Raw genomic sequence first — 16,636 nt, 5'->3', positions numbered from 1 at the left:
AAGAAATCGCATCCATAGAGAAGTATATTGTCAATATAAAACATCATTATATGTACCTATCACAGTGCTACTACGAAAGAACAATGACGACAGTCACAGAATGCTTTTAGATATTTATTAAATACAATCAATCATGCACAGATGACAGAAAAATACCAGTGCATGTTATGTAAAAAGCAGCAACAATAATATGACATTTCTACTAGTCAATATGCACAAAGTGGCGCTCGAAGCCATGCATTTAGGACATCATCAGAACCATGCATGCTCTGAAAATTATAGCCTGCTTAGCATGCTAAGAGGAAGTTTGCCCTGATAATAACCTGGGTCTAACGAAAGTAGAAAATTAGATGAATATATCGGTGAAGGTTGGATGGAAATCCGTAAAAAAAATAACGTAGTTTTGACATTCCAAAGTTTTTATGTAGTGACTGAATTAACAGAGGAGCAGCTGCTTTATTTGGATACATCATCAGACACATCATTTCATATTTCCTTCTGTAAAATATATATTTTTATTAATCATAATCCATTTGGAAAGTAGAATTCATGGAATTAAGTGATATATTGCAAGCTGCAGGCACAGACAATTCAATAACTTAAACTCTTTCATTCTTTTAATGGATTTTCATAAAACCATCATCAAAATTTTTCACCCTTTTTTTGAAGTGACTTATTGTTAAGGTGCTCTTCCCCTTAATGTGACACTATTCACAAACACATACAAAATCATTTATCAACGCACATGAAATGTCAACATGATAAAAAGACAGAATTTAGAATTGGAGCACTTTGAACAAGTGACCGGACAATTGCTACGCAAAATGCGACAACTGCTCTGCCGATATTGTTCCGTCGACAATTGCTCCGCCGATATTTGCTCCACCGACAATTGCTCCACCGTCAATTGCTCCGACGACATTTGCTCCGCTAACATTTGCTCCATTAACAATTGCTGCACCTATATTTGACCCGTAGACAACTGCTCCGCCGACAAATGCTCTGCCGATATTTGCTCAACTGACAATACCCTCCTAATAATAGGCATTTATAAAGTGCCATCTATCTAAAAATATTCTATTCCAAGGCGCATTGTTTATTATTATTATTACCCCGGCTTTAGCTCAAGCTGCCTTTCAGCACTCAGTGCATTCAAGGAATTAATCCTGCCGGGTACCCATTCACCTCACCCGGGTTGAGTGCAGCACAATGTGAGTAAATTTATTGCTGAAGGAAAACACGCCATGGCTTGGATTCGAACCCACGACCCTTTGTTTCAAAGTCAGAAGACTAATCCACTGGGCCACAATGCTCCACAGTATTTTACATGTTAAACAACCAAGCTTGATTTCTTGAAGATTGAATGTGTTACAACTTCGTTATTTAATATTTTAAACGCTTCTTTAAACTGCACTAAATATATTTAACAGTGTTGTACCGATATATTACACAATGTTGTATATAAAAAAAAATCAAACAGTGTTTATATTGTATAAAGAAACTGGAATAAACTGAAAATAAAATCACATTATAATTGTAAACACCAGGCCTTAAATGTCGAGATTTTCTCCAGATAAATTGAGAATAATGCTTGGAAAGTTGGAGTTAAATGGAATCCTGCGAAATTTCAAATTTAATACAGAATAGATGGAATAAAGTCTTATAAATTTCCATCAGCTAATACAACAGTTTGAAATATCTGAATTTACGTTCTATGGCGATTTTGAAGTTGACAATGCTGATGAAAATGGCGGGTTTAGTAGTACAACTCTTAACATGAAATTCATTATCCTCCTTTATCCCTGAACATGCTAAATGTCTAAATTCAACATTATTTTATTATATATAGGCCTACCTTTCGAACAGCACATTGGGAATGTCCGCTCTATTAAAGGCACTCGAAAATTATTTTTAAGACCCTATTACACAAAAATAAGAAGAATAAGACTGCTATACAAAATAACTATTCATCCTCATCTTGATTATTGCACCGCCAATTGGATGAAACACAATTGTACAAATAACATAATTTCATGATTATACATCCTCGAAACAGATTCAAATACCTGAAAACAGAGTACTGATAACTATTCACTGATCATACATCGCCATTAAAAGGCTTTTGTACTACACCATTTTGATCGATTTTTTTCAGATTTTTTTAAAATGTAAAGATAGATGAAAACCTCTCCATTAAGATATTTTGATTGATAATCAATTTGCTCCCTAACGCTTTAAGCAAAAAGATAAGACAGGAAAAAATGCTGATTATTATTATTATTACCTCAGCTTTAGTTCAAGCTGCCTTTCAGCGCTCATGCATTCAAGGAATTAATCCTGCCGGGTACCCATTCACCTCACCTGGGTTGAGTGCAGCACAATGTGGATAAATTTCTTGCTGAAGGAAATTACGCCATGGCTGGGATTCGAACCCACGACCCTCTGTTTCAGAGTCAGAAGACTTATCCACAGGGCCACAACGCTCCACACGAGCTACTGGTGGTTATACACATAATGAGCAAGCTGACTCGGTGGAGTGTCCCAGTAGAGTGCAAGTCAACACCGCCGAGTGATGCAGGAGCAGCCGTCATTGTCGTGTCTTGAGAGAGTTACGATGTTCGGAATTCGGACAGCAGGTTGAGAAGTTTTGTGAAAATGGCTGATTTTTCTTGCATGGAATCGCCCATTCATTACATTTCACCATGAAGTTCATTTGTTATCTCGCACTTCGTTTTCACGTATATAGCCATGTACTTTTGATAATCCAATGTCTCGAATCAGTAATCAACATCTGGCGCAGCAGTATTCGGTTGCCGATTGTTGGTGAACTGATCAAATGCTTTAATATAATGGTTCGAGTTTTATTCCTAGGCCTAGTATAGACCAAACAATAATTAGACCAGAGGGTAGCCAATGTGGTATCAGACCAACTGCTTGTAGACTAACTGAATATAAACCAAATCCTCTCTTTGGACAAGTTTAATGGAATAAGGCACAATTTTCAAATTAGAGAGAAAAAAAATTCTTTAAATGGGTCATATATACACTGAAGCAGCATACTACTTACATGTACATCTAGAAGCTAAATCACAATCATAGCTGCACATCTATTGTTGTATCAGCGCTTAGCTTGACCTGATAAGTCGTTGCCAAGTTTTTCAATTGTTCTTTGAATAACGTAATGTTTTCCCAGCTTTCTTTCACAGTTAGATTCTCTCCTCCGAGCCGGGCATACATCTCCTTCGGACGTTCGTTCCAAGCGAGAACGATCCAGTTCATACGATTACATTGCTTTTGTTCGTAGGCACACTGAAGAGAATGGAGAGAACAAAATTGGAATGATTAACAGATTGATTGATCAACATAATTTAACTTAAATATCTGTTGTCGCAGTCCGCAGACTGAACTGCATGGCTACAATTAATAAACAAGAAAAAATTAAAGATATTGTTAACGTTTTGCAAAGATACTAAGATAATACATATATACAAAATTGAAAGTAGTATCATGAATGAATATAAATAAGATCTATAACAAGGCATAAGCAATTTTGTGTCTCGCCCACTTACGAAAATAGCCAGAAATATTGTGATTTGCGAGGGCACGCAACAGAATTGTATCAAAACTTCATTGTGAAATGACTGGGAAGGAATAACACTTGTCATAACAGTCTTGCCCATAAACTTTAATGTTGACCTCAAAATGAACTTTGACCATATACCATGTGACCTCCAAACACAATAACATGCAGGTCTCCAAAGGACACCTACAACCCAAGTTTGGTTGAAAAGTGACTTACGGTTGTGGAGTTATGTGTCATAAGAGTCTTGGATGTAAACTTTAACGTTGACCTGAAAATGACCTTTGACCTTACCATTTGACCTCTAAATGCAGCATAACATGCAGGTCCCCAAGTCCATCTACCATCCAAGATTGGTTGAAAAGTGACTTATGGTTGCGGAATAAGGTGTCATAAGAGAGTCTTGCATGTAAACTTTGACGTTGACCTGAAAATGACCTTTGACCTTACCATGTGACCTCCGACTGCAGCATAACATGCAGGTCCCCCGAGTCCATCTACCATCTAAGTTTGGTTCAAAAGTGACTTACGGTTGCGGAGTTAGGTGTTATAAGAGAGTCTTGCATGTAAACTTTAACGTTGACCTGAAAATAACCTTTGACCTTACTATGTGACCTCCGGCTGCAGCATAACAAGCAGGTCCCCCTAGTCCATCTACCATCCAAGTTTGGTTGAAAAGAGACTTACGGTTGCGGAGTTAGGTGTTATAAGAGAGTCTCCCAGGACCAAAATCCAGTTAAAACCAATTAGGGCAAAACCAATTAAAACCAGTTGGCCAACTGGTTTCAATAGGGAAATTGGAACAACTGGTTCCAATTGAAAACCAGTTGCCAATTGGTTCCAGTTAAAACCAATTGGGCAACTGGAACCAGTTGGCAATTGGTGTCAATTTGTTCCAGTTGTTCCAATTTCCCTATTAAAACCAATTGAATCCAATTGGAGGCAACTGGTTTCAATTGGTTCCAGTTGAAACCAATTGGAGGCAACTGGTTTCAACTGGAACCAGTTGAAACCAATTGGTTTCCAACTGGATCCAATTGGAACTAATTGGAATGAACTTAATTAGTTACAAATTAATTAGCATTTGCACTAACTATTGCTCATATGCCAACACAGAAGCAGTATTATATGTCTATTAATACCAATGTAAAGGACATTGATAAAATACAGACTTTCATATGTATATATTGTATGGAAGATCTTCAAATATATGTATTTTTATTTGATGTAATTTGGTAACAGTTAGTGGTGTACTAATTATCCTATAATCTGTTTTAATTATAATCTATAACATTTATGAACATGGTTTTCACTGCTAAGTATTCTAAATACTTATCTTTAAAAAGTGTGGCACTTGAAATTGAAAAGAATTAAATAGATACATTGTTAATGATTATGATGATGAATCTCATAAAACATTAATCTGTGCACACTGGCAGATAATATGCAAATTAACTGGTTTCAATTGGATCCAGTTGGGTAACTGGAAAATTTCCAATTGGAAACCAATTGGAAATCATTTCCAGTTACCCAACTGGTTCCAGTTTTATTTCCAGTTACCCAACTGGTTCCAATTAGAATTCATTTCCAGTTACCCATCTTTCCAGTTAGAAGTCATCTCCAGTTACCCAATTGGTACCAGTTAGAATTTCCAGTTACACAACTGCATGGTTCAAGTTAGGATTTCCAGTTACCCAACTGGTTCGAGTTAGAAATCATTTCCAGTTGGAAGTCATTTCCAGTTACCCAACTGGTTCCAGTTAGGATTTCCAGTTGCCCAACTGGTTCCAGTTGGGATTTCCAGTTACTCAACTGGTTCCAGTTAGAAATCATTTCCAATTGGAAGTCATTTCCAGTTACCCAACTGGTTCCAGTTAGGATTTCCAGTTACCCAACTGGTTCCAGTTAGAAATCATTTCCAGTTGGAAGTCATTTCCAGTTACCCAACTGGTTCCAGTTAGGATTTCCAGTTGCCCAACTGGTTCCAGTTAGGATTTCCAGTTGCCCAACTGGTTCCAGTTGGGATTTCCAGTTTCTCAACTGGTTCCAGTTAGAAATCATTTCCAATTGGAAGACATTTCCAGTTACCCAACTGGTTCCAGTTAGGATTTCCAGTTGCCCAACTGGTTTCAACTGGAAATTGTTAAATTCCAGTTAAAACCAATTGAAACCAGTTAAAACCAATTGAAACCAGTTGGAAATCCAACTGGTTTCAATTGGATTTTGGTCCTGGGCTTGCATGTAAACTTTAACGTTGACCTGAAAATGACCTTTGACCTTACCATGTGACCTCCGACTGCAGCATAACATGCAGGTCCCCCTAGTCCATCTACCATCCAAGTTTGGTTGAAAAGTGACTTACGGTTGCGGAGTTTTGTGTCATAAGGTTTGTGACGGACGGACGACATTTGAATCCCTAAGTCTCGCCTTCACCTCCGGTGGGCGAGACAAAAATATACAAACTGGGAATGAGTTATACAGCTAAGAATATTAATATTTCAGAATTAGACAACTCATGTACGGTAACTTGACGAGGGGGGGATTACAAATAATTTCAGTGATAAATACTGATTGCATATTTTTGTGCCACGTGGCCCTGAAAAAATTTCTACCACAAATTAAATCTTTACTTACCCTAGCCACTGACTGCATTAATGTTGTTCCTATCCCATGCCCTATACAGAATAAACAGAAAAAATATCATATTCCATGAATTTTTATATTAAGAGGGGAAGTCCACCCCAATTTCCCAACCTAAAGTTGACTCCACGTCTTCTTCGAAGGTACAGTGCAACTGTAAATACCGAAAATGTAAGATAAATCAAGTTTCCATTCTAAAGAGTGCCAACTTATTTGATTGGCAGATTCTCTCACTGATGCATGATTTTGTTTTATGGACTTTATTTGGATTTTATTGGACTTAATAACAATTTTCAATTGATTTTTTCAAGAAATGAATGTTAGGGGGGTCAGAAAATCCTGTTTTCTGTTAAATTCTATGAATTCCATGCTCTTCCTGGGATTCGTAATTTTCTTCCCGTTTTCCGTAGCGCAGAAATTTTAAGGTAATAACAAAAATTTGCACCTTGAGACAGTGAATGCCATCACTTTATCAGTGCCATTATTATTATTTATTACTATTGAGGAAAGCTGATAATAAATCTTCAATTTTACTAAGGCCTATTTCACAAAGACTTACAATGGTGCTCACTTTTAAGGCAACTGTTCATAGAAAAACTGATTTTGATAGGCTATCGAGACTTGTTAAAGTGATAGTTGACACAATGGCAAAGTGACCTTCATTTGAATCACTTTTTAAATCTTTAAATCGGGGGGGGGGGGGGGTTAGTCGACCCAATATGTGGTAGGTATGTGCTACTGGCGAGTCAAATTAGGGGCTCTCGAAATGGCTTGTCATGAAAGTAAGGGTCCCTGGAACTTGTAAAAATGTTGCAAAAGAGGGTCTCTGTGACTGAATTTTCACACTGTATGCAAATACGATGCGCTGGAGCTAATAAACATGAAAACTATAGGTCCCTGGAACTAGATTTTGAGTAAATGTTGATGGACATCACGAACACGCACACAAACTCTACACTGACTGGCAGCTTTACCGACAGAGTGCAGAGCTCCACGGAGCTCTCATGATCGCCGGTAAAGATTCTCACACACGGCGCTGGGCACACAAGGAAGGGTAAGAAGGTTGCGCAATCAGCCTATCAGCGGAAAGGGATTCTGTACACTGCAATACAGGGTTCCTTCTACATATATGTGCCCCAAGCAGAAAGAAAACAGTAACTCCAATGCCTCGGAACAGGTTTACTTTGGCAACTGGCCATGGAGGAAAAAATGGTATGCCCTGGAACGGAAAATTAGTGTAATTTAACCGGGGGTCCCCTCTCTACGGAACATACCCATTGACCAAAATATACAGAGTGCCCCCCCCCCCCCCCCCCGGTATAAAACAGACCCATTGATGATGTTTCATAAAGCCGTTTTATGTTACAATGTCTTTACAAACGACTGGCGCCCCTTTCTCAGGCTCAATCTGATTCTCTGCAAATCCTATTCTCATCAAATTAAGATTTACCAGCATTTGAATGTAAAATTTGTTTTATTTGTCAAGTATTTTTGAAAATTATGACACATTCACTGCAACTATGTTGAAACAGGAAAGTCCTGGGTATCTATCGGGGCAAGAAAGTGACACTCAAAAATATTTTGAGCAATATAATTCATAATGAATCAGAAAAATTGTATGCTATTTTAGTACATGTATCTGAAATACCAAGTATTGCCAGTCGTTCATAAAGTTATGCATAAGTAACTTACAAACAGATTTATGAACCTTCCCCGGTTATCTATACCTCTATGAACTGGTGTGACATATAGATCATCCAAGTAAACTGTTCGCCCTTTCCATGAACTGTATGTGTAGGAAAAGGAGCTGTAAGCAACCGTTGTATTGGATTTGGTGCACACAGCAACCAGCAAGTTGACAAAGGGTTGATCACAGAAGGCATCAGCTCTGAGTTCTAGAGGGCATTGAATGAAAAGAATGAGTCATTACTTCAGTTCAGGGGCCCGTCTTACAAAGAGTTGCAATTGATCCGATCAATCGCAACTATGGAAAGCCAGCAAATTCAACATATAAATGCACGATTGTTCAAATTAATTTTTAGATATTAATGTATATCCATAAATGCACTGATTTCTTGACAATTTGGTGTGTTCTCCTTTGTTTACAAAGAACATTTTGCAAATTTCCGGTAGAAAAAATTATGGCACTGATAGATTTCCATAGAGTTACGATTGATTGGATCAATCGTAACTCTTTGTAAGACGGGGCCCAGATATCTTCCAATATTGGTGTTTGACTGTTTGAAAGTTCAGAATTAAAGCAAAATCATTGAAATACAAGTTTGATGCTGACCCGCCAGGACATGATCCAGTCAACCTAAAGAGGAGACAGTATTTGGATCTGAATACCAGGGTTCCCAGCTGTTCAAGAGAACAAAATTCCCTGGTGAGGGTTTAAAAATTTCCTGATAATTATTTAAACCCATTTCCAGTTTCGCGTGTTTTAAAAGTTGTTGCAGTGAATTACATGTATTTTCAGTATGAAAACAATAATGTAAAACCAATTCTCGCTACCCCAAATAAGAACAAAAATCTCATAATGCGCGACACGAGATAATTTTCACTCCGTCGGGTCGTCATCACCACTTCTGGTTCAGAGTCATGCTCGCGCGAGGTTCGCGATACTGAGTTTTCCACCAAGCTGAAATCGATGCCAATCAGCGTGATATGTACAGATTATAATACTTTTTATTTAATTTGGTCAGTTTTGATTCCATTTGAATTATGAATAAAAATAAAAAATATATTTCACGTGAAAATAATTTTTATTTATGTTTTTATTTGGTTATAAAAAAAGTAAACAAAAAATGAATATCTTAAAATTTTGCATTTAGCGACCGGCCTGACATCACGATCGTATTCGACTAGACGCTAAATATATACTGCATTCATTCCGTTCAATTTTTCGTCGACCACAAAATGAATAAAAAATCAGTTTCGGAACTTTAAAAAATCTTAACTGACAGAGGCATACCGTGCAATGGAAAGCGTCGGGCAGAATTAGTGACTTTAGCAGAAAAGTCTGTTAAACTGTATCGTGAAAGAGAGGGTTGTGATCACGAACTTTCCGAGCGAAAGCGACGTTGTGTTGTTGTGCATGACGGCACTGTTGTTCTAAATGGCAAAACAGTGCATTGGACTTCCGAACAGGAAGTTGTAATACCGAAAAGCTATCCCATAATGCGCTTTACAGGGATTTTCCCGGATCTCGGCGAAATCGCTATTTGGGGTAGCGAGAATTAGTACCACCATAACCAGTCATTCAATGGATGTTGTTTTGATATGCAACAAAACATAACAGAGTCTGACTGACTACCGTGCTTTCCACTTTTGGGCTGATCAAAATTCCCTGATTTTCCCCTCATTTGAGGCATTTTCCCCTGATTTGAGGTATTTTTTATCAAATTCCTGATTTTTCCCTGACTGGAAAGAAGTAAAACAATTTTCCCTGATTTCCCTGACTGGAAAAAAGTAAAACAATTTTCCCTGCTTTCCCTGATGGGCTGGGAACCCTAGAATACAGAGGCTTAAGCTTGCGTTTAGAAGCATCCATAAGTATCCGTAAGTGCGTAAAATCATTGCACCCAACCCAGGTTTTCCTCATCTCGATTGTTATTACATTGTTACATTTGTGTGAAAAATGAGTAGACAATGATGATAGGCCTACTTGATTTTCATTCTGTTTCATGATCAATTCCAAGGTACATCAAGTTCCCTATGAATTTCACTGTATGGTTTTGTCAAACTCATTATGTACTACAAATATGCAAGACTAAGATTTAGTTTTATTGAAGTTGCTGCAATACCTCTTATAATAAACGATTCATTACAGCAATTTTGTCTTGTTAGTTTCTTTAGAGATAACTTGCACTGCCCCCACTTGTGTGAATTCTGCCGTGTACTTTTGACAGACCAATACAGTTCTGATCATTAGTCTTTATCATTTTGTTTTATTCTCTATTTTCGGTCGCAATTCGTCCTGTTTCTATTTATGTTTATTTCTCCTTTTGTCGTCCTGTTTTTCTTTTTTTCGTTTTGTTTTACTCTTTTTTTCGTTTTGTCTTGTTCTGTGGGTTATCTTGTTCTTTTTAATCTATTCAGTAAGTCTCTGTAGGAAAATAGCAACCATTGCATCACTCTCTCTTTCTCTCTCTCTCCCTCCTCTTTTTTCTTCCTTGAGGGAGGTTCACATTATACAAGCTATGCTTTTGAGTGAATCTCCCATTTCCACAGATACCTTTTTTCTATCTAAATTATATATTATAATTTGTCTACAAAATGCACCATATTTTGTATATATCTTTATATGTTAATTATCATTGATGTTTTTTAATATAATTGTAATGACACTGATTTGTATCGTAAATATTTGTTATAATGTATGAAAATGATTTGTATCAATATTTATGTCATTTCTGTTGGAAATAAATCTGAATCTGATTGGTTTAATAAACATTTGGAGGAGTGTTAATTAACGCCTTGCCAAAGGACGCTAGGCTATGTGGTATTCGAACACGTGACCCTCTGATTCAAAGGCTAGATAGAGTAATTTTTTAAAGGACAAGTCCACCCCGACAAAAAGTTGATTTGAATAAAAAAGAAAAATCGAACAGGCATAACACTGAAAATTTCATCAAAATCTGGTGTAAAATAAAGTTTAATATGACATTTTTAATTTTTGCTAAATTTCACAAAACAGTTATATGCAAGTCCCGGCCGGTATGCAAATGAGGGAACTGATGACATCACTTACTCACTATTTCTTTTGTATTTTATTATATGAAATATGAAAAATTCAAATTTTCTCATTGTCCTGAGAAACAAAGTTTCATTTCTCCCTGAACATGTGAAATTACCATTGTTTAACAGTTTATGGTTCAGTCATCGGTCCTTATTGTCAAATCTGTAAAAAATTAAATAATGTATAATTCAAACAATAAAAAACAAAAGAAATAGTGAGTGAGGGACATCATCGATTCTCATTTTGCATATATGTGACTAAATTGTGCATATAACTATTTTGTGAAAAGTAAGCAAAACTTTAAAATGTCATAACTTTCTTATTTCACATCCGATTTTGATGAAATTTTCAGCGTTATGTTTGTCTGATTTTTTTCTATTGATTCAAATCAACATTTTGCTGAAGTGGACTTGACCTTTTTAAGTAGATTATCTTACTTTCTGGTGTCACATCCACTTGGTCTGGCATGTTCTCATACTCAGCAAGTTCATTGATGAGTCTTACAATATCATCACAATCATCTGGTTCGGCCTTCCTGATAGTGTATGTTCCCATGGTAACTCCTGAATGTAAAATCAGAAATAGAAAAATCAAAATGTTGTCAATATTTTCAATATTCAGTAAAAAATTCAGAAAAATGGTTAACATGAGAAACCAGAGAGGCTCCTGAACCTGCCATGTCTGGTACAAACACCCTTTCTTCGGACTTCAGTCTCTTTTTACAAGTCAATCAGTTGTAGGCTACACAAGGCATTTTAGATACAGGCCTTAGTCTAATCATGCTGGGTATTTGCAGTTCTCATGCTTGACTCTTGAGCTTCATACAATGTTTTCTCATTGTTCTTGTTCTAAAATAAATCCCATAAAATCAACAGGCCTATCACAATTTTTTTAATTTCACATCAGCTCAAAGATTTGTTTAGGCCATCCCATTGTGGATTAATTTTTGAGCTGGATGGTTACTAGACCAAAAACTTCGATCTCTGTTGTATTGGTTGTTCCGCTGAATTCCGTTGACCCTGTGTACGAGAAATTAAAAAATGTTAAAAAACTGCTCGAAACAGACGGCTGTCAGCTGTCTAGATGGTTACATGACCACACTTTCAACATCTTAATGGTCCTCAACAAGAATGGACTCCAAGCAATAATAATGGCTAATTTCAAACATGGTTTTTAATCTGTTATGAAAACACAAACACCATGCAGCCACAATAATAATTGAAATGAGCCTGTGGACTAGATCTGTCTCAGTGACGAAACAAACGCATTTCCATGTATGCTGAACTATATCCACTGCACTTTTTGGGAGAGTACTTTCACGAACATCACCTGATATGAGAGTAGGCACGACAATAGATCTAAGTTAGTCTATGAGAGTCAAGAGTCCCAGGGGGGGGGGGGGGGGGGCCAGTCAAATATATTGCTGTACACACGCGTGACCAAGGAATTTCCAAACACCCCCCTAAACAAGTTTTAATCTGTGTGCAAAATAACCCCCTAAACAAGTTTTTCGCAGGCTTTATATAAACATTTTGGCCTCTAAACAAGTTGTTGCCAAAATATGACCTCGGGGAAAAAGCTTGGGAAAAAAAATATACCCTAAACACATTTGGCTAGTCTTAAAAAAAAGCTTTGGGGGAAAAAAACATACCCTAAATACGTTTGACCCCGCAATTGACCATTGACCAGTCTTTCAAAACCACCCTTTTTCTTGAAAATCTGTGTTTTTGATACCCTAAACAAGTCCACGCGAGGACCACATCCAAAACTGAAAAAACACCCCTTCAAACGCGTTTTTTTGGTCACGCGTGTGTACAGCAACATATTTGAAAATGGCACTTAAAAAATAAACGTGAAATTAGAGGGTCGAATGAATACTACCAATGGATAGGATATATATCTGACATTCTATATCTGACCAGAAGAGGGTATCGTAGCCAGCTCATTTTAAAAATAAATCGCCATTTATGAAGATAACTATGATGGGATCAAATTTATTAACTCAAACAGTAATATAGCCCAAACTCTTCCGCCAGTCAAAAAATAGTTCCAAAGTCATTTTATACCTTCTCAATTTGGGCAAAGGAAGTTCAGTCAGGGTGACCAGACGTCCCATATTTCCCTGGATCGTCCCGTATTTTGCTCCTTTGTCCCGACGAACCCTTCCCGGGACGCCTAATTGTCCCGTATTTCAGAATTTTGAACAAAATATAATTAATACATAGAAAAGTGAAAAATTTTCATCATACATGTATAACCAACAGATGACGAAGCAGAGACAACAATAAAATAAACTTTTGCAAGTTCTGCGCCTTCTGCAGTGTGTGTGTGTGGCAGGTTAGTACTAGCTAGGCATGTATAGGATCGGAGTACATGTAGATTCTCAATGGTGCAAACATACAATCTCACATGATAAACAGTTTTCCACTAAAATAATCACAAAATCGACTTGAAATTTTTATAATTATATCATGCATTCTCGGATTACTGATTTAGTGGTGTAATCCGAGGAGCGAGTTGTTAAGTTTTCATAACTAGATCCAGGGGCCGCGGAACCGGGGGGGCTTCAGCCCCCCCACTTTTTTCTAAAACCGTGTACAAAAATGTAAAAATGACCATATGATTGTGATTTTTAGCATACCCTAAATACGTTTGACCCCGCAATTGACCATTGACCAGTCTTTCAAAACCACCCTTTTTCTTGAAAATCTGTGTTTTTGATACCCTTAACGAGTCCACGCGCGGACCACATCCAAAACTGAAAAAACACCCCTTTAAACACGTTTTTTTGGTCACGCGTGTGTACAGCAATATATTTGAAAATGGCACTTTTTAAAAAATCCCCAAAAAATATATGTGAAATTAGAGGGTCGAACGTTTACTACCAATGGATAGGATAAATATCTGACATTCTATATCTGACCAGAAGAGGGTATCGTAGCTAGCTCACTTTAAAAATAAATCACCATTTATGAAGATAACTATGATGGGATCAAATTTATCAACTCAAACAGTAATATAGCCCAAACTCTTCCGCCAGTCAAAAAATAGTTCCAAAGTCATTTTATATCTTCTCAATTTGGGCAAAGGAAGTTCAGTCAGGGTGACCAGACGTCCCGTGTTTCCCGGGATCGTCCCGTATTTTGCTCCTTTGTCCCGGCGTCCCGACGAACCCTTCCTGGGACGCCTATTTGTCCCGTATTTCAGAATTTTGAACAAAATATAATTAATACATAGAAAAGTGAAGAATTTTCATCATACATGTATAACCAACAGATGACGAAGCAGAGACAACAATAAAATAAACTTTTGCAATTTCTGCGCCTTCTGCGGTGTGTGTGTGTGGCAGGTTAGTACTAGCTAGGCATGTATAGGATCGGAGTACATGTAGATTCTCAATGGTGCAAACATTACAATCTCACATGATAAACAGTTTTCCACTAAAATAATCACAAAATCGACTTGAAATTTTTATAATTATATCATGCATTCTCGGATTACTGATTTAGTGGTGTAATCCGAGGAGCGAGTTGTTAAGTTTTCATAACTAGATCCAGGGGCCGCGGAACCGGGGGGGCTTCAGCCCCCCCACTTTTTTCTAAAACCGTGTACAAAAATGTAAAAATGACCATATGATTGTGATTTTTAGCATGGTCAGCCCCCCCACTTTGAAAACCGTTCCGCGGCCCCTGAGATCTAGTTGTTTCAGCTTTCGTTTTGAGTCTTGTTGTGATCAGTTCGAAGGTACTTGTAATGCCCGGGGATGAGAGATGCTTGTGTGTGATGCCGCGATGTTTCATAAAATTTTAAAGTTTGGCAATATTTCACTTTTAAGTTTTATTCATTTTAGTTTTTTTTTTTAATCTTTAAAATTTATATATTAAAAAAAAAATATATATCATTAAGATTTTTGTTAGATTAATGGATTTTTTTGGTTTGCTTGAAGTTTGAAATTTGTTCCTCTTTCTTTCTTTTTTCATGCTTCTATCCTGCCTGCTTGCCTTGTTTTTGTTCAATTTATCTTTATTTTCAATGTGTGTGATGCCAATATGTTAAGTTTTTTTTTTTTTTTTTATATATTTTTAATATTCTTAGATGATTGGATTTTGGGGGGTTTGCTTGAAGTTTGAACTTTTTTTTTTCTTTTCTATCCTTCTTGCTTGCCTTTTTTGTTCCATCTATCTTTCTTTCCTTGCTCTCTGTTCATATTTTTCTTTCTTTCCTTCTTTTTAAATTTCTGTTTTTATTTCCTTCATTCTTTCCTTCCTCCCCTTTTTTTCTCTCTCCTTCTATTATTTTCGATCTCTTTTATCATTCTCTTCACCCTTCATACTTTCCTCCCTCTTAAATTTCTTTTTTCATTCTTTTTCTTTTTTCCTTCTAATTTTTTTCCTTATATTCTTTCCCTTCCTTCCTTTCTTTGAAAGAATGAAGGAAACATTTTTCTTTCCTACATTCTTTCTTTCTTCCTACTTTTTTTCTTACTTTCTTTTTTCCTTTCCGCCCTTTATTTTTCTTTCACACTTTTATTCATCTCCCCTTCCTTTCTTTTTCTGTCTTTATTCATTTCAAAGAATGACGGACACCTTTTTCCTTTCTTTCATCCTTCTTTTGTTCTAACTTTTTTACATTTTTTCCTTCATTTTTTTTCTTTCTTTCCTCTCGGTCTCAATTCATCTCTTTTCTTTCTCTCCTTCATTCGTTCGTTCACCTTCCCTTTCTTTTCTTAATATATATTTTTTACAAGTCTAACAAGTAACATTTGCCTTCTTTGTTAATTTTTTTGTTTACTGTAGGCCTAGGCCCTTTTTCATTTTGTGAAATCTGGTCACCCTGAGTTCAGTAGTTACCATTTCTAGAATCAGTGTTAGATTTTCAAGCCCAATTATATTCGATTCATACACTTTTGTCAATCAGCAATATCAAATTGAAAAAAAAAATCGAATGGATTGGGTCGAATGAATATCTATAGTATAGCCATCCCGTTGTAATTAGGCTCATTGAACTGGACTCCGGCCCGCAAAGCTCCTTGGGTTAGCCGAGCTGAGGCCCCGGACTAGTACGGGCAGTCGGCAGCCAACGCACCCCGACACATCCCCGGCCAACGTGCTGGGTGATTCCAACGCCGCACCGATGGCCGGAGGATGGTTACGTTACGCAAACAATGAATCAATCTTAAACTTTAACTGTTTCCATTGATTAACATCACTAACATGAATGTAGTTTATACCTTTGAACTTCTGGAACTTTTCTTCTGTGAAATTAGAATCAACCAGCCGCGGATAATCCGGAAAATCTTCGTAGCAATAACACTCTCCCGGCTCCCAAAGCCTATTACCTCGTGTACGATCTGCCGACACGCCCCGCCCCTTTTTGGTCTCGTTATTCTTTTCCCGGGTCCTCCTAGTCCTAGTTCCTCCCTCTCTAATTTTCTGAGCGTAATTTCTGTATCTTTGTCTTTGCCTATCATCTCTCATTTTCACCCCTCCCCCTCTGCTTATGTGCCGGGCTTCTCTGAACATCTCGTTCAATAGGCCTATATTTAATTATCTGTGCCCCTCTCTTTCCATATTTCGCTCTTTTTCTTGTCCATCCCTCTAACTCTCTGTGCTTCTCTCATTATCCCCCCTCCTTTTAACTCCATACATCTCTGTCCCCCTCTCTTTACCCCCCCC

At 37.2% G+C, this 16,636-nt stretch overlaps 1 protein-coding gene across 1 annotated transcript; it reads right to left on the bottom strand.

Moving 5' to 3' along the window:
• Nucleotides 1-414: 414 nt before the first annotated feature.
• On the bottom strand, nucleotides 415-16,336 carry LOC129279056 (thialysine N-epsilon-acetyltransferase-like). Its single transcript, XM_064111311.1, has 5 exons — nucleotides 16,192-16,336; nucleotides 11,399-11,524; nucleotides 7,948-8,115; nucleotides 6,215-6,255; nucleotides 415-3,309 (listed from the first exon to the last, which is right to left on the bottom strand). Exons 2-5 carry the CDS (start codon nucleotides 11,514-11,516, stop codon nucleotides 3,094-3,096), a joined length of 543 nt encoding a protein of 180 aa, XP_063967381.1. The 5' UTR covers nucleotides 11,517-11,524; nucleotides 16,192-16,336; the 3' UTR covers nucleotides 415-3,093.
• Between the last annotated feature and the right edge of the window lie 300 nt (nucleotides 16,337-16,636).

The sequence above is a fragment of the Lytechinus pictus genome, chromosome 16, assembly GCF_037042905.1.
Source record: "Lytechinus pictus isolate F3 Inbred chromosome 16, Lp3.0, whole genome shotgun sequence".
Taxonomy (NCBI): domain Eukaryota; kingdom Metazoa; phylum Echinodermata; class Echinoidea; order Temnopleuroida; family Toxopneustidae; genus Lytechinus; species Lytechinus pictus.
This window is presented reverse-complemented; position numbering and strand designations above follow the sequence as displayed.